This window comes from Phaethon lepturus, unplaced genomic scaffold, assembly GCF_000687285.1.
Source record: "Phaethon lepturus isolate BGI_N335 unplaced genomic scaffold, ASM68728v1 scaffold12531, whole genome shotgun sequence".
Taxonomy (NCBI): domain Eukaryota; kingdom Metazoa; phylum Chordata; class Aves; order Phaethontiformes; family Phaethontidae; genus Phaethon; species Phaethon lepturus.
In genome coordinates, this window is record NW_010519949.1 from 92,046 (window position 1) to 117,181 (window position 25,136).

Here is a 25,136-nt window from a genome sequence, read left to right on the forward strand (position 1 = left end):
CATTCCTGGCACCGGCAGGCATGCCCTTCAGTGTTTGTGCCACAGGAGCAACTCGGTGTTATTCTTTTGGTAAATACAGAGCTGGAATTTGAATGCAGGTGTCTCATCTGGGTTCTCTCAAGTGTCTGTCAACTTCCCCAGTAAGATGAGCAGTTCCCAGGAGCAAACAAGACTTTGGTGGAAGTAGCAACACAGTCTGTAGTTCACGAGAGGAGGGGAACAGAACTCAAAACAGAAGGCAACGGGCTTCAAGCCCAAGCCTCCTACATTTCTGAAAGGAATACGGTTGGGCTTCCCCAGGCAGACAGGAGGCAGAGATATTTTAGTGCCAGGATCTTGGAGAAGTGATTCACTGTAAGGTGGCAAAGAGTCTTACAGAGCGTCTGCCATCCCTGGAGCAAAACTACCAGTTAACGCTACAGTATCCCTCATGATGTTCACACTGGAGCTCACTGACACCACGAAGCGATGTGCAGAACATGCTGTGCATGATGTCCTTTTCTTTCTCTTTAAGCTCAAGACTGTATGTGGTTGCGTAGCAAGTGAACTTTAAAAGATAACCCAATGTTGAGGCTGCAAAACGGATATTTGGGACTGAAAAAAAAATCAGAATTTTGCAAACTTCTCTGGGAACATGACAGGGCTGGGAGGAGTGTCTGGGAAACACAGTAAACAGCCGAGGAGACCAGCCGTCTAGGGGCATACCAGAGTACTGCGTGAGAAACAACCAGTCCAGGCTAACTGAAGCAGAATTAGTTCCCAGACTCAGGCTGGAATCTGTGCTTAAGCCTGAGCACAATTATAATATTTCTATAAATATCTACATAATGCGAGTTGAATGTATTAAAAAGGAAATGGATTAAATTAGCAAAAACGGGGAGGATCTTTATGATTATAGCATTATCCTTTGTTATAAATCCCAATTCAGTTTAAAAAGCCTGAGCGTCCAAACATCTCATGCTACTCGAGGCCCCAAAATAATCAGCAGTTTCTAGTAAGCTAGGAACACAATGTACAAATCAAATGATTGTTCGTAAACCTGCTCAGCACTTCCATCATTCAGTCAAACCTGATGCTAAGTCAGCCTGGCATCGTAATTTTCAAATTGTAAATTCATATGCACCTGCTTAAGCGCTGCAGAACAGCATTTCTCTCTGAAGCAAACAGTAAGCCACCACATAAACCCCTGGTTTCTGAGTGCCAGCGGCTGTTTGCTATACGAAATTGTAATATTAACTAGTTCTGTAGCATGTTTTCAACTGGATTGTGTAGACTGATCCATAGATGATATAACAATATTGACCACTAAATGAAAAATTGAAATATACTGAGCTGTCAGCCAGACATTTACTGATTTTTATTTCTCTATCAAATCATGGCATTTCCACACTATAAAATATTAAATGGGAAACTGTTAGAGTTTTAAATCAAGTTGCTTTATGAATGATAGATTTATCAAAAATTATATGGACTTTTTCTGTATTAATAAAAATTATCTGTAAGAACTGTTGCACAAAATGGAGCATTACAGTTGTCTCGGATTTGTCATTATTAGCAGGCAGCCATATGCTTCCCATATTACATGTAACTAGCTGTACCAACACATCCCTGTTCTGATACGCAAGCAATGTGTTTCTCGATATAGCAGGTCACTTAACCATCAGTCAATAACAGGTGACAATCTGATGCTCTAACAACCATATGATTTGGTCTTAAAGACTCATCTATTTAATCTTTTATTCCTCTTCCCCTTTTATTCCCAAGAGAAGTACTGGGCTATGTGGCAGCCTGCAGATAACAGTGACAGATGTGGAAGAGTAAAACTCCTCCACAACCAGGGAGGCACTATTCCAGATATTAACATCATAACTAACACATCCTTAACATGGAATGGATCTACCAGTCTGCAGAGCTTAAAGAAGCTGTCGCACCCAGTTGTCCGCTGGCCTTTCTAAGCCAATAAATTTGGAGTCGAGATCTGTAACCAGGAGTAGCAGATGTAAAAGAGAGATCATTACTTCAGAGAAATCGCTTTCTCACTCAGTGATTAAAGACAAGCTGTGTAATTGAGGATGAATACAGAAAAATCAAACTTCCTTGTTTCTTATGTCACTAAAAGAAACCATCCACTTCTCACTGCCCTGTTTGCAACACAAACAGGCAGGATTACCTGCTTTGCTGTTTACAGAACTACTGATCAGACACGCAAGACATTCAGTCATTTATGCTCCAAATTAAAGTCTTCCAATTTAAGCAAAATCAGAGTTTTAACGGTGCTGTGCTATGAATAGTAGTGCATATTTAAAGTGGAAAAAAAAGTATTTCCCACATGTAGGCTAAACCTACCCATAAAATTCAAATAAGTTTAAAAGATGTTGTGCCTTCCTTTGTTCATGTTAAAGAATCTAAACATTTTTACATATTCAAATAAAAAACCCCAACTAATCAGACAGGCAAACACATAAATTGGCTGCATTTCTCACCTTGTACACTTGGTCCAGAATCTGCAGACTGGGCAGGATTTAATGCCCAATGTAGCTGTCGTTGAAACTCAGGTCTGTCTTCTGTGTGAATCAATTCAAATACACTCTGATGTATAACATCAGACTATGTACAAAAAGAAAAAAGGCGGGAAACAAAGAGAAGAAAAAACTTACATGACAGTATGACACAAGTTGTCTGTTTGACAACACCACTATGGATATAGCGAAATCCATTTTGCTTGGGGGATTAAAACACACATTTACATGCACATGGCAAAGCTTCATGAAACAATTTTTAGCAGCACAGAGAAGAATTCAGTCGCACCCATGACTGCAAACATGAGAAATAATAATAATAAAGAAAAAACAATCACCTTAGAAAAAAGACAACATTATATCAAGTATTTCTTTTCCTGCTTTTATCTAAGCAAGCCTGGAATTGGTTATGCTTAGGTTTTGTTTAAATCATTTAATTTTACATGCTGGTAAATAAAGTACTTGCCAGCTGGTATTTGGACCGGACCCATTCTAGGTGCTACAGGAATACAAAAGAAGCCAAAGACTCTGAACCAAACAACCTCCAAAACTAAGCCAAGTAGATTACGAACATTGGTTTGTTTGCCTGAAAGCTTTGTCACTCGTTCAGGATGCATTAATTATTAAGTAATTATTAAGCTCTTGTGGTTAGAAATGTGATCTAAATGGCAAAGCTACAACAGCCAGGATCAGTGGTTGAAAGAAATTAAGGGGAAAACAATTCATCCAAAATATTCAAGAAAAGCCTCAGTCAACTGAGAGGAGTTAAATTGTCTGTTTTCTGCACAGATCAAAACCCCAGCCATTATATAAAGAGAAAATATTTAAAATAAAACATAGATCTAAAGAAATTAAGATGAGCTGGCACAAGCAGAAGCCTAGCTCAAATTTTGCTTTGATGAATTTCATAAAAGAATCAGTATTTTCCAGAATAAATTGCCAGAAATGCTAATTTTTGTAACTTCACTTCACTGAAGACTTCACTTCTGTATCATGCACTTGATTTATTGGCATTACTATACAAATTTTATGTCCAATTTCTTTTCCAAGCTTTTTTTTCGTTCGACAAGACCAAAAGAATCTGTAACCCCAGGAATAATAGTGTTTTGTTTGGAATATTTTCTTTTACAGAAACATTCCCCAATCTCTTATCAGTTAGATAAAATTGCAAACCAAGCAGAGTTTCTTCCCATTTTTAGACTGCAACTGAATATATCATCATCCAGAACTCGAAGTTATAAATTGGTAACTATAACTAAGCTTCTATCATCTTAACATAAACTAATCCCAGGAGTCCTCTAAGAAAGGCAACACATGCCCACTGGGTCTTGGTCTTTACTACTTTGGTACCTGGCTTGTAAGCCCAAAGTAGTTAGCCATACATGATCTGCACCATAAATTGTAAATAACAAATGCTTGTTTTGAAATAAATAAGTAAATAAGGTAAATATTAGCAAGAGAACACTACGGTTCTAAAAATACTAAAAATCACTCAGTTGATACATAAAACCCCAAGGCATATGGAGTTAATTTTGTATGAAAGGTTTCTATTAAAATAATTACCTTCCCATTGAATTATGTCTCACTCAGCATCATAAACTGGGTAACACACAGTATAAATTTCAAACAGTTGTTCCAGTAAAGACTAATTAAGTGTGAAAATTTCGTATCTTGCCTAATTCAACTTTGGAAATTATATTCCTGTTGTGCTTGGCCTGAGGTCTCATTTCAGCTGTGTAAGCTGATAGAAAAGTAACATGGTTTCAAAGTAATCCAACACGAAGTACCTAACTGAGACTTTTATTACACAAACTATCAGACCCTAAATATGAACACTGATGCCCTCTGAAATTAAGCAAAACCTCTAGAAAAAAAAATGGAGGGAAAAACCCCAACTTACTTGTTGGAACCCCAAGTAGTCTTGGATAGTGGAAGAGACGTAGAAAACCAGAGCATCGGCCGTAACAACTAATACAAAACCATTTAATGCCTGGGGAGGAAACACACCAACATGTCAGCCTCAGAGACAAAATTCCAGATAATTATTGTGGCTGTAAGTCTACCTATACCCTAGTCTCCCAATAAAATGTGAAGCATGCAAAAATGTATCGTTATCTAACAGCATAAACAGAAGGATTCTTCATTGCATCTCTGCGGTATATGTGGCGCAATGAAAAACTGCACCTAATGAAATAAAAAGTTATTTTGGGAAATTCAGGGAAGAAGCCAAACCCTGTTTAATTACTCTTGATTGTAGGAGATGAGAGACAGCAGTATGAACAACACTAAGTTTACCTAATATCAACCACAGTTCACAACGCTTGTGTAGCTCAAGCCTTCGGTACACCCAGCTGCCCGCAGCACAAACGGGAGCCATGTCACAAACCCATTCCCAAAATTTCTTCTATTCATAGCACAGACAGACCTAAGTGTACAGGAAATCAAGCAATCAAGATCCCCTATACAGTCCAAAAAAACATTTTACAGCTTGCTTAAAATAGAAAACCTCGACACAAGTGGACTTGTTGCAAGTAAACAATGTTTTTGAAGAGATTTCCCCCCTCATGAAGCAGCAGACTAAGCGGCTCCTCACTCAAAGTCACGCAAAGGGCATTTATCTGAACTCTCAATCAATATGGTTCATGGCAATTGTTGTGATAGCAAACAGTACATTTGTGACTTGGCAGCTCATCTGAAAGGTGCTGATGTACTTCTATGGATTTCAGTCAAGATTTAACAAAAGGCTGTCTCGAGGGACTGGATTAAGTATATTGTGCCACTTAATTTCCTCAGCTGCATTCAAAGTCAAATTTGGCCAGCATTTTTAAAACCAGTTTCTTATGCAAAATTATTGTAACTAATAGAAAATGTAAAGTGAAGGATATCCTGTATCTTTCTTTAATACCACCACAATATACTTTTATTATGAAACAACATCATTCTTCCACAAATATTAACCCCCATAGTCCCACACTATGGTAACCACCATAGTTGCTTTTCCATATTTTGCAAAGATACTGTTTTAGTATTTCTTGTTCTTTTACTAAAGCAGTCTAAGTCAAGGTTAAAGATATGATTAAATGACTGGTCTTAAAATGCTGCGAACCACCTATTTAATGTGTAGACATTTCTTAATCTATTTTCATAAACAGTTCTGAGCTCTATAAAACCTCCTTACATAAATTTAGTGAACTTTATCTCAAAAAAGTAAGAGATTAAAGAAAACTACTAATAATCTAAGTTAAATAGTGCAGCCAATCCAAGAAATCTTGAGTAGTTACGTAAAACCCTCGGTTTTGATGAAGTTCATACTAATTCCAACAGAGCAGGATGCCACAGTGGTAGGCGCTTGTGTCCTCTGCCAACCTGTTCTGCAGAGCATTTCACCTCAAGTGGTTGATATAAAACTTCTGAGAGCTGCAGTGTCTAATTCTGGCCTACATGTTAAAATCAGTTATTCTGCTCTGTTTCATACAAAGCCACAGAAAGGTTCTTTTTTGTCCAGTCTATGAAACGTGAACAGCTCCTCTACCTGGAATTCAATCACATTTTACGGTGGGTCTGGTATGCAGTTCGTTTTGAAGCAGAATTGTTACTGCAGAAATCAGATGCCATCTGTAGGGCCAGAAATTCTGTAAAATACAAGTTTTTTTGCCCAATGCCTACTGCAACAAATTACTGGAAGTTCCTTAAAACATGGAGGTATCCAGTGTATATAATGCAAAGCTAAAATTATTACCTTTAAAGGCATAATGAAATTTCTCAGTGAGTTTATCGTGCTGGAGCACTGGAAATAATACTTGTGCTTCTACAAAAATACTCTCAATATTCCTAATACAAATGCAATTACAAAACTGTTCATTACTGGTGCGAATTAAGATGTTTTAAAAGTTTATTAGAAGCTGACATTTGACTTGCACTTTGTATGATAAACTTGCTTAGACTATACTAGATTATGTATCTAAAAATAAGACTTTGAAGTAATTTAAATAATTTTTTAAAAAGGAACTATAGCTTAATTTTAAGAAAGGCACATCTATCTATTTCATCTCTATTTCCACAATATATTGAATTGGTAAGACAGTTTCTACATTGAAAATTAAAGATGTCACAATTTTCTGCTTGTTATGAAACAAGAAAAAATATTTGATGAACAAATAAAACCAAATATAAACAACATGGTGCATATTTATACCACCTTTGGAAAAAACAGAGAGAGAATAAAATTTATAGTTTATGGAAACCTGTGTGACACAAAAGACTTCTAAGCTTAGGCAGAAAGGAAGGTTGTTACCAGTGTTTACATCTTCCTGAAGCTCAGTATCTTCTAGAAAATTCCCACTTTCATCACTTATGATTTCTTGCATTCCCTAAGAAAACCCTATCTGTACAGTCATTCTCTTTCTTTGTAAATATTTCATATATTAAAAAAAGTATCTGTACAGTCATTCTCTTTTTTTTTTAATATATGAAATATTTACAAAGAAATTCAGTTAGAAATTCAGTTCATTTACTTCTCAAGAGGTCAGAATTTACAGTAACAAATATATCATCTATTTCATTTTCATATTGGAAAGAAGTTTCCTATAGCAGTTTAATCATGTAACTTCCATTTATAAGTCAACGAATAACCAAGTTTCACATCAAATAGATGCCTCCAATATAAGTCATATACTGTATCTTTTTTGATAATTTGCATTTAAAAGAAAGCTGTTCACCTGCAGTAACTCCATAATGGTTCTTTGTCATACTTTATTAAGGTTAGAAAACTACATATGTGCCCTAGTTTTTCAGTTGGTTAGGAAACAATTTTCCACTAGCATTAGTTTACAGTAATTGTTTTGTGGGACTCTCAGAACCCGTTTTCATTTCTACCCTTTGAACAGTTAAATTAATTTTGTTCTAAGCAAAACATTGGCTCTGACCTAATGATTTGACATTTCTGATAAATCAGTGAGAAACCTGTGTACAAGATAGATTATCAACGTATTTCAAATGCAGCTGCAGGTCACAGTAAAATCTATTTTGTGAAACTAATTAGAACATTGGAATATTTATATTAGTGATTTTTTGAGTTTAATCTGGTCATAGTAATATATTGTTATATTTCATATGCTTTGACACTCTAAGACATTAAAACAGACCATAAACCAGACAATATATTTTAAAAGAACCCCTATTTTTAATATTTTCCAGTAGTTCATATTGCTAAAAGTTATTGAAAGTATTTTAAAATTTGTCCTGAACCTATACTATGAACTCTGGGTTCTTTCAACCCACTGAGAAAGGAAGATATTCCAGCAAGCCCAATGTTCTTTTAAAGAGAAATTGTTTTTTTAGACAGTCACCAAATTTACAGTAGATAACTAACCTATCTGACCTTTATGAAGAATGTTTCTTTATATCAGTATCTTTATTAACAATAGATGCAAAGAGATGGTAAAACACAATTCTAAGAAATTACTGAGAAAGAGTTACGAGGACCCTGTAAGTCTAACGCCTGCTCTTCAAAGTCATTACTATGACCAGTAGTGCAAGAGCTGTATAATATAAACCTAAAGAAAATGAGGAAAGAATGTGACAATAAGAAAACTTCATTTTCCAATCTCATCAGTGAATAACTGGTATGTTAAGTACAATATAACAACTTTTTTTTCCTTCAATGTAAATCTTTGTATGATACATCCACTGCAAAATATACCTGCAGCAAGAGTTCTCCTTCCAGGATCTGCATCCCTTCTCCACGTTTTCCTGTTCTACAGTTTTCCTGGATGCCATTTCTTTCTGGTCTTGTAGAGTTAGAAGATTTTAATGCAACTAGAAAAAAAGAAAGAAAAAATTTGAGCAATCTTTGAAAGGCTCACTAGAAATTTATGTGATAATGTGCTATTTTGTGTAAGAAAATAATTATATTCTTTAAAATGCTTATGAAGCCAAGCTAATGAAAAATTTCTGTTTCAATGTCAGACTTTTTCCTTTACATTAGAGATAAACCCCAAATTTGTCATCCCATCTCCTTTGTAAATTCTAATACTTTCACAACAGAATCAGTATTACTGAACTCAATCCAAATCTCATTATTTTATTCTTTTTTTTTTTTTTATTCTCCTTCTCTTTACTATAAGGCTTACTTGTTAGTTTGCAACTCTTTTTAATAAAGGACATTTTTGTTTTCATACAACCACCTCCTATAACCCAATAACAACTCTGGTTTGATGTATGATAAGTTACACTTATTCTTAGCCCATCCAATTTCAGACAACAAACTATGGTACCTCAGATATAAGCCTGCTCTAGACCTAAAGCTCCCTTCAGAGAAAGGAAGAAAAGACACAGGCACCCTAAATGCCTATTACACGTTATAGAAAACAAAGAGGGCTATTTCAAACAAAAAGGCTTTTTTTCTTCTGCCATCGTTAAATTTTAACCATTTAAACCATTAAGCAAACTTCCCAATATCCAATAAAATACTGTAACTATGAATCATCATTATTCAGGTCACAAATATATCCAATTGAAAGAAAAAAAAATCCTCAATGAATAAGGGATGAAGAATCAGACCAAATTGCTACAAAGTACCTGAAAGACACATTACCTCCCATCTCTGCACTGTGTCTTCTAATAAACAGGATGCTGTCAAGTGAAACTAGATACTCAAAGATTGTTCATAACTCAGAATTTATTTACTTTCCACATAGTTCTAAACAGAAAAAAGCCTCCAAATCTGAAATTAGTCTGAGTGGGTCTGTAGTGTCTAAACAGCTTAAAATTACTTGAATAAATTGTTCCTTAAAGCTTTACCGTAAAACTAAACACCACACACCCACCCTCAACCCCAAAATTTCTAAACTGCAGAGCAAGGGAAATTTATAAAAGCAACTGCACTTCAGTAAAATACCAACACAACACTGAGATATTCACCCTAAATTCCAAATTATTTTTCAACCTGCTGAAAACCTTCATTTTGCAGCTGCTCAGAACTTTAGTCAAGAATCTTAAAGAACTCCTGTTCACTCACTTTTCAACTAGGCTGACTGATATTTTACACTAAGTATATATTACCTAAAAGATAAATTATGCCTTTCACGTTTTAAGCTATCACTGCAGCTAACAACTTTCAAGTCAGACAGTTTTCATTAAAATATCCCTCAAAGGCACCGCAGAGGAAAAACATGTTCTAAAAAGACATTAAGTGATTAATCAGTCAGGAATTTATCACAGGGTTTGCTTTGAAATTAAAACCTTAATTCTCTTCTTCCTAACCAATAGTCAAAAAGTCCTGTAATAGGCCACACAGAGTTGCAATTGCAAATTCATTGTAAATTCAAGTGTGAAGATGAGTGGAAGATGTAGCAATATTTTTTTTCCTCTAAGCATTATTTTAAATGGATATCTAGAACATTCACTAAAAAACCCTGAAGTCCACTGGCAGTAGAATAAAATTCCTTATCCTTTTAATTTATAGTGTATTATTATTGAGAAAGCCCACATTTAGCTTTGGAAGTTGCAAGTAAAGGTACATAAAGTATCATAAAGATACATAAAGATACCATATACAACTATATACAGGTGTGTTTTTTTTATTTTACAATGTGCAAATAACAAATGAGGGGGAGGAATTACAGATGGCTGACTAGTGAATGATGTTCTGCTCTACATCTATCAAGTAACAGAGCTCTAGAGCTCAAACGCAGCCTACACACTGGTACGGCTATATTCCTCCTAACTTTCAAAGCGGGCATATAGGTACACATGAAATTACACATTTTGCTGAACTGGAACCTACACCTTTTGCAGACATCAGAATGTGGATGAAATCAAGCAGTTGTAAACTGAGACAGATGGAAAATTGCTGACCATCTGGGGTAAAAAAAAAAAAAGGAAGATACAGTGGAAATTACAGCTGTATACATCATTGTGTGTGTACAACTGAAGAAACACAAACCCAAGTTTACCTTGTTCTGGCAGATAAATCACAGGCCTGCTAGTGCCTGCTACAAGCCACCCAGTCACTGGAGTTTCTTCCTCGACACCCATAGAGTGAAAAGATCGCACTTAGAGGGGACCTCACATTCTGCGACTTTGGAGATGCATCACTAAGTGACAGGTCTAGAACACCCACACGCTCTTAAAGACTAAGTTGGAAAAAGGTTAACTGTTCCATCTATGGAAAGGAAAACTTTTGTCATGCCTCTTCTCAATTAATAAAGGGGAATCAAAATTAAAGCACAGATATTGCTTAGGTAGGTGTGGTCTTCCCTTGATTTCATAAAAACTAAATTGCATTTATTAAAAAAAACACTAAAACTGGCACTAGAAAAGGCCAATTTCACAAAAATCAAAAGTCAAATTGGATAGAAGCACATAAAAGCCACAGCAACAGAACTGGTTTGTTGCTAGGTGGAAGTGAGAAAAACAAAAATAATAATGTAGAAAAAAACCAGGAAAGATGACCAAATATTTCTATTTAATATTTCTAAGAATAACAAGTAATTAATAAAGGAGAATCAAAATTAAAGCACAGATATTGCTTAGGTAGGTGTGGTCTTCCCTTGATTTCATAAAAACTAAATTGCATTTATTAAAAAAAACACTAATTTTTTTTAGCTGGCACTAGAAAAGGCCAATTTCACAAAAATCAAAAGTCAAATTGGATAGAAGCACATAAAAGCCACAGCAACAGAACTGGTTTGTTGCTAGGTGGAAGTGAGAAAAACAAAAATAATAATGTAGAAAAAAACCAGGAAAGATGACCAAATATTTCTATTTAATATTTCTGAAAATAACAAGTGACATATTCACATTTCACAGTGAAAGTCCTTTTAGTCCAACAGAACTAAACAGAAGTGACTGGATATGGATATTAGATCAATAAGACTTGATAAATTTTATACAAGATTTTAAAATCAGCTTGTGGAATATCCTACTGGAGAGACAAAACAATAGAATGGATGATGGATGACACAGAACTTTGCATAATAAATATTTAAAAGAAGTACATTTAAAAAAAAGTCCACATTTAAACTAAGTATAACATTTCATTAAAGAAATTATAAATGTAACTTGTAAAGTTTACAATGTCAATATAATTAAGGTATGCCAATTACCAGCCCTGTGTGATTAATCTTTAACAATACTCTTCAAGCAAGCATCAAAAAAAAATTGCCAGTAAGACTTTAGGTTGACGCAAATACAATGAGCATACCACAGACAACACTGACACTGAGCAACCCTGGCTACCTCGATGCAGACTTGCAATATGTGGTTCAATACAGTCAAACTGAAGGCTACCAGATCCCAACAACAACCGGCCTTATGGTATGGGAGGGCCACCTTGCAAAGCAGTAATTCCAAAGAGACTTAGCCACAGCGCACAATGCTGCGGCCTCAGAAATACCCACTAGAGTAACAGAAGATAAGGAGAACTAAAGCTAAAAAGGGTAACTCAGCCAAAGGTAATACTACAGTCAGCATCACCTAGTTTAAAATCAACCATATATTCTGCTACTTCTCATGGTCTATGTTACTCATGTAGTCAGATGAAATAATCCCAAGAGTTCATTGCTTTGAATGTCTGAATTAAGTACAACATGTCAGCCCATCCCCTCTTAATTTTCAGCCATGGGAAATTAAAACATGAATACTCCTATAGAGTAAACAGAGAAAAAAAAAATCTCTATACATACTCTAAAAGACATGAAAGATACAATCAAATTACTTCTCAGAACTTCCCATGAATAACGTTAAAGCAAAAAAAAATATAAAGCACAGTTGTTTATACCTGTAAAAAAAAAAAAAAAGATTTTTGCTACACAGTGTTAGCAAGGGGCCTAGATTGTAAGCACATGCTTTCCAAGTAGGTTAATGATTGTCACTTAAGCCCATGACCAGCAACAAGCATCATTTCCCATTGCCTGGACTTTCCTGATTTGAAGTAAAAGCTAAATCCAAAAGACAACAAAACTGGACAGTGACCTTTAATAGGTTTTCTAGATACAGAACAACATTATAGTTTCTGGTACATTTGTTTTACATTTGTGAAATGCTTTAGCACCCAAACCAGCAAATGTAAAGAGCTAGTCAGTTTTATATTGTATCTAAGAAGACAAATTAAACAACAATGGTAACATCAGCGTTTACTATCTCCTTATCTCTGGTTCTATTACATTCAGGTGATGAGTATATATGATATATATATAATATCATATAGTGTACTTCATTAGATTAGCAATATATATGGACAAAAAATAGATCTGACATATAACTGCTTCTTCAGGTCTGGAACAGAATTCAAGCAACTGATTTCTAACTACTACCAAAGGCCATCTTTAATTTTAAACCCATAGAAGCATTCATTAAGAAAATATTTTCAATACCTACGGATAGCAGGTATTAAGCAGTCTTCCTTCTTTCCAGGGAAAAATATTCAGTATGAGAAAGTGCTTGGGATATATCCTAACCTGCATGAGTTACAAGCAGTGTGCTGAATCAACTGATAGTACATAATAGATTAATTTAATGAACTATTTGTTGAGATACTCAGAAATTATTCTCTTTGTTATTATGCAGAGAATCAGTACGCTTTGCAGCTGCTGGAGTTGTAGGAATAGCAACACATTTAGGTCCTAACTGGCCTTTTATGATGCATTTCCCCTCAATATTAGACCTATCGTTTTCACCTTTTATGGGAGAAAATTCTCAGATTCTTCCTCTCTTCAAACTAGGTCCCTGAACTAAGACCCACTTGACATCAACTGTGATTACCCAGTGGATCCAGTTGGAAACAAAACCTTCAAGTCCTTCCCTCACTACCTGTGAGCAGCAATCAACAAACTAACAGATTTTCTGTAGTGCAATAACCTTTACTCCTAACAACAAAGATAATAAAGAATACAAGGAAAATTATTTTTAAAAAATGAAGAGGTATCCACCATCTCATTTAATGCCTATGCTGTCCTCCAAGAGAGGCCCTAGACCAGGGTGGAAAACGCCTCTCAGCTTCACACACTTGATCTCTAGGGTTTCTATTTGGTAGATATGCTTTCCCCCACTGCAACCCACAACAACTGGTGTCGTCTTCCTTCCAGGCTGTCACTCCTGTTGTCACAAAGAACCTTTGCCATCATTTCCTCCCTTGAGGGCCAGCTGCTTTGAAGTCCCATCTCTACTATTTACTCCAGTTCAGCTTACAAAATCAATGGCCACCTGTAGCTACCAGATTCAGCAGATTGCTTACGGTTTACCAGAAGTTACACCACCGGAGAAGCACAAAATTGTCACAGAGCGCAAATACACTCTACTGACATACTTGAGAGGGCACTACCTGTACTAATTATTGCAAAGTGAATAAAGTAACTGGAGATGGAAATAATTCAGAGAAGTTACACCACCGGAGAAGCACAAAATTGTCACAGAGCGCAAATACACTCTACTGACATACTTGAGAGGGCACTACCTGTACTAATTGTTGCGAAGAATAAAGTAACTGGAGATGGAAATAATTCAGCCTAAGGTATATGCCAGCAACTACCTAGCCAACTGACAGGAATTCATGTAGAAGCCCGATTTAACACACAAATACTTGTCTACTTTACTATTACTTTAATAAAATAATATTGGTAGTTAAATTTCTTAAAGTAATACAGATAGGCATTCAAAAACCATTCCAGTTCCCCTTTCCATGAAAGAAATGACGCATCTACAATATTTGGAGAAATATGCAAAAAGGAATATCAGTAAAAATGAAATCTAATAAAACTGCCTTCAACCTGCATGTGACTACTGTCTTATAGAATATTCAGTCTGGCCATAGAACAAGAGATGAGCATCCCTAGCACTGTATATCAGGACACTGGCAAGACTCAACTCAGACAAACCAAGTTCTACCATATGGTTTTTCTCAAATCTAGAAACTACTTAATTTGGAAAAAAATAAAGTGCATTTTTGCAAAGCATCAGAAGGAACAAAACAAACAAACAAACAGGTAATTTTTTCCTATGTTGAGTGAATAAAGAAGTTTTTCTAACATAAATGAAGAAAATATACCGTATTTGCTGGTGCTTAGCAGTGGAGGCTGGAGAGATGATTCTCAACTGAAACTTGAGCATTCCCACAACAAATGTCTCATTATTATCATTAAAGGAGTGAAGAAATGTACTATTAAACAGACTTTCCATCTCAAAATTTGCCTAAACCAGCCACATGTTATTAAGAGTGCTGAATACAAACTGATTCAGCGATTGCTGCCTGAAAAGCTTCATGGGAACCATACAAAGATACTCTGGGGTTACAACCTTTTCTCTTTCCTACCTTTTCTTCTCCAAAGAAAAAGCACTGCAAAAAGTTTTTAGGAGCCAGGGTAGCTCACTGCAGAGACATGCAGAGAAAGGAATATCAAGATGCCAAATTTTAACTGGGCTTTTTAAAATTACATTGAGATGCAACAAATTACTTAAATCAGGCTGGAGATAATTTTTACTTTTAGGTGAATGATCTGTTCAAGCCTAAAACCGTACTGAAGTAACACTTGCATAATATCACAAGTATATCCCTAGCACATCAGCCATGCAGTCCTGGAATTTAATCTTAAAGAGCTTCCCAGAACTGCTTTATATCAAATTTTGGCACAGTTCCCACAATTTGGCCAAACAGGTCAAAGTTTGTAGTCAGAGCCAGTTTAGACTGTTTCATAACCTTTTCAGTAGAATTATAAATTCAACTAGTCTGTTCTAGATTACTTTAAAAAACAACAGTTCTCATGAGGGGGGTGGTCTTACTCGCTTCAGCAACAAATGCTAACCTCCAACACGAAGTTCACCAGCCAAAACAAGACAAGGAGGGCACTACTGAGAAAAAGAGAGTTTAATATTAAACTCTTGCCTAAATCATTAACATACACTGAACTGTTTATACTGGCAAAAGATCCATTTTAAATGGGAGAAAATACTATATATATATCCATGTATCTATATGTAAACTTAGCTATCTCCATTAACATCATAGGAAACATTTTGCACCTGTTACCTCTGAGACTATAAAGGGAAAAAAGTTAATGAAAGTTATTAAGTAACACAAAGAAAAAAATACAATTATAAAACATGCATTGATTGCATTTTTTGTAATACTTCTACTCGATAGCATAACCTGTACATTTCATTAATAAAACTTGCTAAGGATTACTCTGCACTTAGAGATACAAGATACAAGAAACACAATTCAGCATTATCGTAACTGTTGTCTCTAAAGTTCTAGTTACGAAACGCAAAAAGGTAACAGACTTCTCTGTAGGCTGCATGTACAAGTAAAACATGTTACATAGATCGAAAAAAGTTTTCACCATATTTTGCATACCTAAGTTTTGCACTTCCTATCCCAAAGTACAAAGTATTTACACTGAAGTACTAAAAAAAAAAAGGCAATATATGGTAGACATACCATCTTTGTTCACAGAAATTCAAGTAAATTAATTTTATAATTATTCCACCAATTTAGCAAGATTTTGTCATTTATTTGGTCAGGTGACTCTTGCTCTCATGCACTCAGTTTCCACATGATAACATTTTTGACACATCTTTGTTTTCAATACTGACAAGTTTTTAATATTGAAGAGTTCCATATTTTGATTTTCTAATTCCAATACCTTGGCCTCCAATTATTGTGCCATGTATTATCAATTACATCTGAAAGTTGTGATATGCATTTTATTTCTTACATGTCTGGAGAGCAAACAATTTAAGGGCAGTCTTCCTTATAAGCTCTGTTGCAATTTACAATACAGATTGTAAACTACAGTAAGCTCTGGATGGATGGATTGATGTATAACAACACGTATTTTCCATTAGTATCAAAACACTAAAACATAAATACATTAATAAAAAAATCTAAAAAAACTCACATCACTATTCTGACACAGCCCAGAGCAATATATCCAGAAAACAATTTACATAACTAGTCATGGAAGTTGAATAACCAGATTTTGTAAACTTAAGCAAAACGAGGGTGAAATTGTACGTTTGGGAGTGACTAGTAACAAAGGATACCTTTTTCCGCTTAAGCATGTGAATGACTGAATGTGCCAAATTATGACAATACTGGAATTGCTTTTGAAGAATATATTCTACATTTAAAGCAGAAAAATACCAATAAAACATATGCAGGACCTGCCTATATTTTGCACTTTCCACAACAAAACACAAAGGTTAAAAAATCAGTAACAACCAACCCTCAACCTCAGAGGACATGGTGCTTTGATTCATGAGCATATTTTCAGCTAATGTTGAGACATATAAACATGTCTACATATTTAAGAAAAGCAATTGAAAGAATCTAAGAGCCATGGAAGACAGGTATTTCTTGATTTGGCCTCAGAGAAATTATTCATGCTTCAAGAGACAGAAAACACCATGAAGCAGCTATCACAAGAGGATACCACCGTGAATACTTTGAAAGAAATATTAGCAGGTTATGGCTGGTGAAGGAAGAAAGAGAGACTGAGAAGGAGGAACATCTTTACCAGAACAAGTTTTAACAAGAGAGATTGAAAGAAAAGGAAAAAAAAAGCCTGAAAAAAATTTTTTTTCCACTAATTAAAAAAGGAGAAAAGAACAAGGGTAAAAAGTAAGTGGTCAGGCTCCGGGAATTTCCTGAGCTTTTCAGAGTCAATAACCTAACTTCTGTACAGATACAGATTGCCTATCGATGTGTACAAGTCCAGAAATCCAGAATTTCCAGGCGTGCATCTCATTTGCAATGCAGATTTTGTTCCAGTGACTCAAACCAGAGTCTCTCAGTTCCACAGACCTGCATTGAACACAAGTTCTGCATGTGTGCACTCCTCAATTTTCAGTAATCCAGTAGTTTCTAGTTTAACCAAGTAAAATGCAAACTCATCAGCTATACAGACACAGCAGAGAGAGCACAAGTCTACCCAGCTATGAGGATGTTCAAGTATATAAGAAATTTTCTTTAATTGAAGAGAAAATGTATGATTTTCCCCAAAACACTCTGGCTAGAGAGAAAACAGAAAAAGGAAATTTTCGTCTTTAAAAGTGGATGATTCTGAAGGTTTAAAGTGCCTTAATACAGAAGGTTTCAACAGAAAGTACCAGGAGCCTTTAGGTGTTGCCGTCAAAGCAACTACTATAATAAAGCTTTACTTAATAAAGCTGTATTTGTTTGCTAGACTAAAGAGAACTATTTATACTTTTGGTATAAAGATAAAGAACTTTTATATTACGGTTCTATTAAGAATCATCCTTGAATGTTTCACAGACTATGGATGAAAAAAAGACTTACAAACCAAAAGAGGTTTTGTAAGGCCCCTTACAGGGCCCACTGTACTTACACTTCAGACGTGTCTTCACACATATTTTACACTCAACAATAGAAAAGCAGAGAAGCGGTACACATTTCTTGAACTTACACAGGAGTCTAAAGTATTCTCTTCATCACAATCAATATATAGCAAATATACATAAGGAATAAAAACAGTACACAATATTTTTCTCAATGCCAAGTACCATGGTTTTTGAATGTGTGATATTTCAGATTCACCCAACGAAACCCACCTAATTTTAAAAATTATATTGGGTTTCCCCCACTATACAAAGAAAAGTGCACAAGTTACAAAGTGCAAAATATTATTTTCCATTTATCTGTGATCAAATACTACGTTTAAATAATTTAGCACAAAAGCTGGTTTTTGTATAAGGAAGTCTGTTGCTTGCCCTTTCAAAATTGACATGTCTGTGAGCTCAGACCAGTGCTACTTAATTTCCAGGTCTATGGCAAGGATACGTTTCCAATGTTCAGACTTACAAATCATAAGACGGACAAAAACTTGGCAGGAGTGTCAGCTTTTTTTCTATCTAAACTTCAATCAAATTTCACTGGCCAGCATTCAAAGGAAGCCGCGAATTTCCCAGAAATTACATTTATGAATAATCTTTGATCCACAAGACAGCAAATGAGTTTACTGTTCTACTGCAAAAAAAAAATTTTTTTTTAAATATAATATTGCTGCTTGGTAAAATTTACCAACAACAAACAAAGCCAGAAAACAGTTCAACACATTTCAAAAAGCTTCTGTACACCTTTTGTTGATAAACCACGTTATCCTGGAATACTGTAACATAATACTTTAATTTCCCTTTCTTCATTCTGATTTTGATTTTTTAATTTCCCTTTCTTCATTCTGATTTTGATGTTATACTTGAACACAGTATGTATTTGAATACGTATCTTCTATGGAATAATACTTTTATTTAACTTTGTCATTTTTGTCATTTAAATAATTTTATTAAATGGTATATCAGTAAAAAAATTCATACAAATGCATATCAGCAACTTAAAGTGTCTTTGTGTCTTAAAGTTACACAAAGGTGAACAAACAAGTCAGTAATTTACTTGCCGTTTTACTGCGTGTAAAGTTACGTATTTACTGTACTGCAAATTTCAATCATTAAACTCATTTATAATAAAACTAGGAGATATATTTTAATAGTTTGTTGTACTGGCAATCCATTGTTCTGCTAAGTGCGTAGCTACATGAGTAGATACTAAACAGGAGGAAGAACAAATCCATAAACCCCTTCTTTCTAGCACCTGAAATATGGGAAAGCCTCTACTAAAAAGCTCCAGCTCTCCCCGGTATTCTTTTTATACCAGCAGAAAGCCTCTTAAACGAAAGGAACCTTAACCTCTCTCCCCTAACGAAAGCTGAATAGGTAGCAGCAGGTAACCAGGACAGGAATGAGATCTTACCTCAGGAGTTTACTCCTGGTGGGCTAAACGTATAGCAACTTCCTGAGCCAGAACTTGGACGAGACGTTGGGTTTCCACTGCTCGTTCTGGAGAAACGTCACAACCTTCATAGTTACAATATCCTAAAAGAATGATGGTTTAGCTGCAACAGTCTCTAAAACTGACAGCTGTCTTTCCCCACGGCTTCAGTCAAGACAGCAGAATTACGCAACCAAAAATGAGAAAGGCAATAAACAGTACAGCACCTGTGGCTTAGGTGTTTTTCACATGGTAACAGACACTGTTGTACTTTTAAAATAAATATAGGCTTATAAGCTACACTACAGCATGTACATGGGGCAAGGTGTGGGGGTGGGGAGAGAGAAAGACTGAAGACAAGGAGGAAGTTATCAAAAATACACATGAAAGTTGAGGGGATGGATGGTTTTGTGGTTCTGACACAGTCTTCCTGTGCGATGTGGTGGAAATCATACAGCCACTGCGTACTTCATTTCCTGAGCTACGAAAGCGGAATAGGAACCTCTAACTCCAGCAGCGCCGCAAGGATAAATCCAGTAAAGATTTAAAAGGTCAGATACTCTAACCGGGCGAGATTTAGTGCCTTACATGAAAATCTTACTAGATAATACATAGTCTGAAGCTTTGCATGGTATTTCAATATCATCTTCCCTGACAACTTTGGTTTGTTACACTGAATCAGTAACGTTTATGTATTAAAGATCTAAGAACAGTTGTAGTCTAAATATAACAAACGAGGAAAAAATTTCAATGGCTTTCTACATAGAGTGTAGAAAAGGGAGGGAAAAAAAGGTTAAACTGGATTGCATCCCAGACACTTTTACTGAAGACTGTGGTTAGGAGGATGCACAGGACAGAAGCCTGTATTTTTGATCAAGCATCAGAAAGCAGAATTAGCAGCAGCAAGCATTATGTAAGTTATGTGGTTAGGGGTTAGACCATAACACAATGGAAAACTGTATTTTATTCAGTCCTATGGAGGAGGGAAGGAGAAAGAGGCACGGAAGGCTGCAAAGAGTAACTGGAACAAACAGGCTAAATTCTAGAAGGAGGGGACGTAAGGGAAACAGGACCCTCTCCCCCACAGGGATGCGTTTCAGAGAAGGCCTGTCCGTCCATGAGCGAACCTGTGAACACCTCCATTTTCAGACAGGCGTTCTGATGAAAGGAAAACTACAAACCATGGGTGGCAGTTGTGCAAAGCTTGTTCTATAAACTCTAATATTAAAGGGATTTATATCTGAGGTGTATTTTAATATATTACACTGAGTACCAACACACTTGCTGCTGGACAACTCATTTACTAGTCTTTCAGAAACGTAACAGCTCAGTTGAGTGGGAAGTGTGAAGACAGCCACAGTAAAGATGAAGCAAAAGACTAGTTCGATTAGTGGGTTACCAGACACATCTGTTCTCATAGACAGAACATTTTTTTTGCCTTAAAAAAATGTTTGAACATATTTTATATTTTTAAGATTCAAAATTTAATCTAGAGTTTTACTCATCACTTAAATAATTAGTCCAGTTAAGGAACTATTCCCAATAACTCTAAACACAGAAATGATACACCCCTTTCATAGCGTCAGCTTTTCAGTAAACAAAAAAACTACGTAAGATTCTCTGTGTTTTCAATCCTTCCATTCCAAAATTAAACAATACTTATCTTTGTCACAATATCAAATTATTACTAATAATTTGCCTCATGAAGCAAGATAGAAATTACTGTTAATAAACTGCCTCAGAAATCAAGATAGATACTCAAACAGCATTCATTAAGCAACACCACTTAATTGGCCCACTGATACACACAAACAAAGCAAGCTCCTGCCTTGAGAAGATTGCCCTGGAGGGCAACCACACAAAACAAAACATGAGCGATAGTATCTCAGACTTCTAATACAAGATTTCAGTTTCTTCTTGTAGTTTCACTCTTTATAAGAGCTACGTGAATTGTGTGGACTTGCTGAGTTATTTTTATTGGGGAGGGGAGGAGTTGGAGGGTTTTGAGAGTTTGGGTTTGGTTGGTTTGTGTTCTGTGTTTTCTGTTTGTTTTCAAACTATTTTGAAATACAACCTATTGTGAGAATCTGACAACACAAGGGACCTCTCAAGTTGTGACGCTGCCCAATCATGGAGCCGATAAGGTACCCATGATGTGTTGTTACAATATTTTGTATCTCCAGAGCTAAGAATTCTACACCTCAATGTAAAAGGGATTTGCATCCATTTCCACATAACTTTGTTTCACAGTTTTACAGAAAATATGAGACTTTGCTAGCTGCACAGAAAGAATGGCCAATTTCACCGACTCATTTCACACACATCCCTATCTTGTTTGGGAATTCCAAAAGAAACTGTGATATTTGAAAGTGTGTAAGTAATTACTATTTCCTCTTGAAATGCTTCTTGAACGATATGCAACCGTTGCTGTAGCTGAAATAGCATTAGAAAGCTAAGCTGGAAGGTGCAATGTCTTTAAGGAGACAAACAAGTGTTTTCAGCTAGTAACTGCTGTAAGAATTTAAGACTGAGCAGGACTTCCAAGTAACCACATCTCCACAGCAAATATCAAACTGAATCTTAAGAACACTTAGTCCCTCTTCTTCTTTCCTGAAATTCTAATATGGCTTATTTTGCTACTAGAAACCTTCAAATCTCCAGTGCACATTTTTTCATGTCGATTCCTACGTCCTCTTGTGACAACACCGCCCATTAACTTCAACAGCTCTTCTCCCTTCTCAGTGTTACCCCATCTGGTATATTCAGAGACAGCAATCATAACCCCTAGTGTAGCAAAATGAAGGCTAAACGTGACAAACTCAGAGTCATCTGCTGTAACATACGCTCTCCAGGCCTTTTCTGCACCTGTTCCAATTATATTTGTAAGACCCTAACGATTTTATGAACTGAATGACATCTCTCTTTCTCAGATCTTCTAGAGAATCTCAGTTGTTTTAAACTGAATTTGATAAATGAGGTAACCACGTGGTATGGGAACAGATCATCCAGCGCTATCTCCAAGATTGCTTCAGGAGACTTCACCAAAACCTTCAGAAGGAAGAAAAGACAACTAGTCCAACTTGATGAGCAAGCCCCATCACTGTATTTAAGTCCCACCAGAAAAGCTGAAGCAAGAACAACTACAATTCATAGAACTACTTTTCTTCAGTATTTATTAACTGTAACTACTGAAGCGAAAAACATCCTTAACATTTAGAAGGCGGTTTGAACACAGCTATTGTCTGGCTCCCAGACTTCTAAAAACAGTTACATAATAGGAAATGCTGTTTTAACATGGCCAGTTGTAACAGAGATTGATATGGCTATAGGCCAGAGTACCATACAACTCAACTCCAGAGGACCAGATCCATATAAAGGACCTGATAAATGAAATTTGAATTTCCATACCCAATATACTATTTAGAAACTTCACAATCTAACATATGTAGTTCAGTTTCCCAAGTTTCACTGTAAGCCCCACCATATACAGCCAACATACCTCCCTCTTGATGGAAAAGAATGGCTTGGTACCCACTTCACCCAGACCCCAAGCACAGTCTGGAAATTAGGTGTTCTCCTGACTCACCCCCATATGGCATAAACCCAGGTTCTTCTGACAGCTGGTAGCCACCAAATTTTTTTTATATATCTGGAGCAAATTACGTTGCCCATTTTTACAGCATCAGGATACGCTACACCCAGGTTCCATCCCCTGCTCTACAACAGGTGGTTCCCACCCCTTCCTTTTACTGCAGGAGTCAGCCCAGCTACCTGGGCTACAGGTAATACCTACTTTTCCTGATGAAAATTTTCTATCACATAGAAAAGAATAAAAAAGTTTCCCAAACCTGGAAGTTAAAATCAGAAAGCAGGTTCCCAGCTGGGGCACTGACCACAGAGAACAAGATCTCAATCCCTGATCTAGTTCCCACTGAAAGGGCCATTAAGGTTTTTCATGGGATGGCTGCTTTACGGCAAATGCATTACCTAGTCCAGAAAACTCAGTTTTGAAAGGACTCTAGATCAAATAAGTTAGAGAAATCAGAAGTCATTTAACAGTGAGTATACTGAATTAATATAGACAGCACATTTCTTACAATGTAAAAAGTTTTATTTATAGATAAGGCTACAACAACAACGATAAGGTTATCTGCCCACAGAATGGACACTGTAATGCAGAATTAGCATTCACTGATTTGGCCTCCACATAGAAAAGAAAAACAGAAACACACTTAGAGCCAAAATTTTATGGCAGCATTATTTATAATGAATGTAATAATGTGCATACAATTGCTTGTGAACACCTGTATGATATTAAATTTGTTTTTACAGTTACATAGATCGTTCAGGATCTTACCAAGATCAATGTACTTGGTTTCTTTGCTTCAAAATTTCAGTTAGAAGTTTGTGCCATGCCTTTATCAAGTACATTCAGATTCATATTAGAGTAAGCACAAATCAACTCATATTTTAATGGTGCCATCTGTCATATTTTTTTGTAATCTTCTGCCAATACAGCCAAAGATCAAATGAAATAAAAATCTAAACATGAGGTTTCACTTACCCTGCCACAAGAAATAATGTTCAAGGTGGCAAAGACAGATCTCTTTGATAATTATGTATTTTCTGCTAAATTATTCCATATGCTTAGAATATTTGGGATTTAGCCAGGAAGAAAAGCAAAAGCACTTCTGGTAGTTGATCAGTTCCTCCCCAAAATGTGCATCAAGTTATTTTTGCACAATTGATTGTTAGGTAAAAAGATTTATATTAACTATTTCTGTCCACTATGTCTCACCAGAAAAACACACACAAATGCAGTTCCAGAAATATATGCATTTAGCTTAACAGTTTAAAATAAGAGAAAATTGTGCAAAAATACTTTGAAGTACTCCATTGACAATTTCACTCAATTGTCTCCATCCGCGTTACTAGGCCTTTTGAATTAGTAGCATTTATAAATATATTCCTCTGACAACTACCATTAATAACAAGATGTATTTTTATATAAAATATGCCAGCACAGTTGCAACTGTTCACCATCTCTGTTTAATCTTTTAATAGAAACTAGGTTTTACTCCTATATTTATAATTTAAAACATTTGCTTGAGTTCTGAAATTAATCCATCTACTTAAAAATTAGCTTTGATAAAACAGAATGAGAAACTATTATTAGTTTTTATGTGTTAGTGAGGGAAACACGTAGAGGACAGATTACAAGATGACACTGAGCTCTCCCCAGGATCCAGACAGTGACTGATACTGATAGGAACCCCTCTTCCTTCCTGCATCCCAGGCCTTTGTGCAGGAGGACTCTGAACTCATCAAGACTGTTTTAATTAGTGTCTGTAAACTACACCATATTCTGATAATATTTTTTTTAAATATACTGCTGCTATGAAGTGTTTTGTAGAAATGAGTACTGATTGATTCCGAGCACAGCTTCATACTATTGCCCAGTACAAAAGAAGGAACAGCAACACAAGAATTTTTGGCAAAAGCTATGTGCATCTCCCTTACTGCTTTGCACGCCACCATTTCTGTAACAAAACTGCCACCATAATTTAAGGAATTAATTTTACCTTTACATTTAATATATCCAATAAGTTTATAAAAAGAAATAGAAGAATGTCTGTATTTCTCCAACAGAGAATGAAAACTTCTAAGAAGAGTTTGATAGCACTTACATACAAACAAATTTTGGATCTAGTTCATTAATTCTACAGTTCAGTTTCAGCTATCTGCATTCCAAATAAGTATAAAGTTGAACGATTCTCATTCCTACAGCAAAACACAAGTAATAAGATGGAAACAACTGCAACAGCTGAAAGAACGGA

General features: G+C 35.8%; 1 protein-coding gene across 1 annotated transcript in view; it reads right to left on the reverse strand.

Moving 5' to 3' along the window:
- Window positions 1-25,136, reverse strand: part of LOC104628587 (aryl hydrocarbon receptor-like) — a 57,271-nt gene that overhangs the window by 13,630 nt on the left and 18,505 nt on the right. The window contains 3 exon segments of the mRNA XM_010297226.1: window positions 2,484-2,607; window positions 4,420-4,509; window positions 8,221-8,336. Of these exon segments, the coding sequence (XP_010295528.1) occupies window positions 2,484-2,607; window positions 4,420-4,509; window positions 8,221-8,253 (247 nt within the window). The 5' untranslated portion in view covers window positions 8,254-8,336.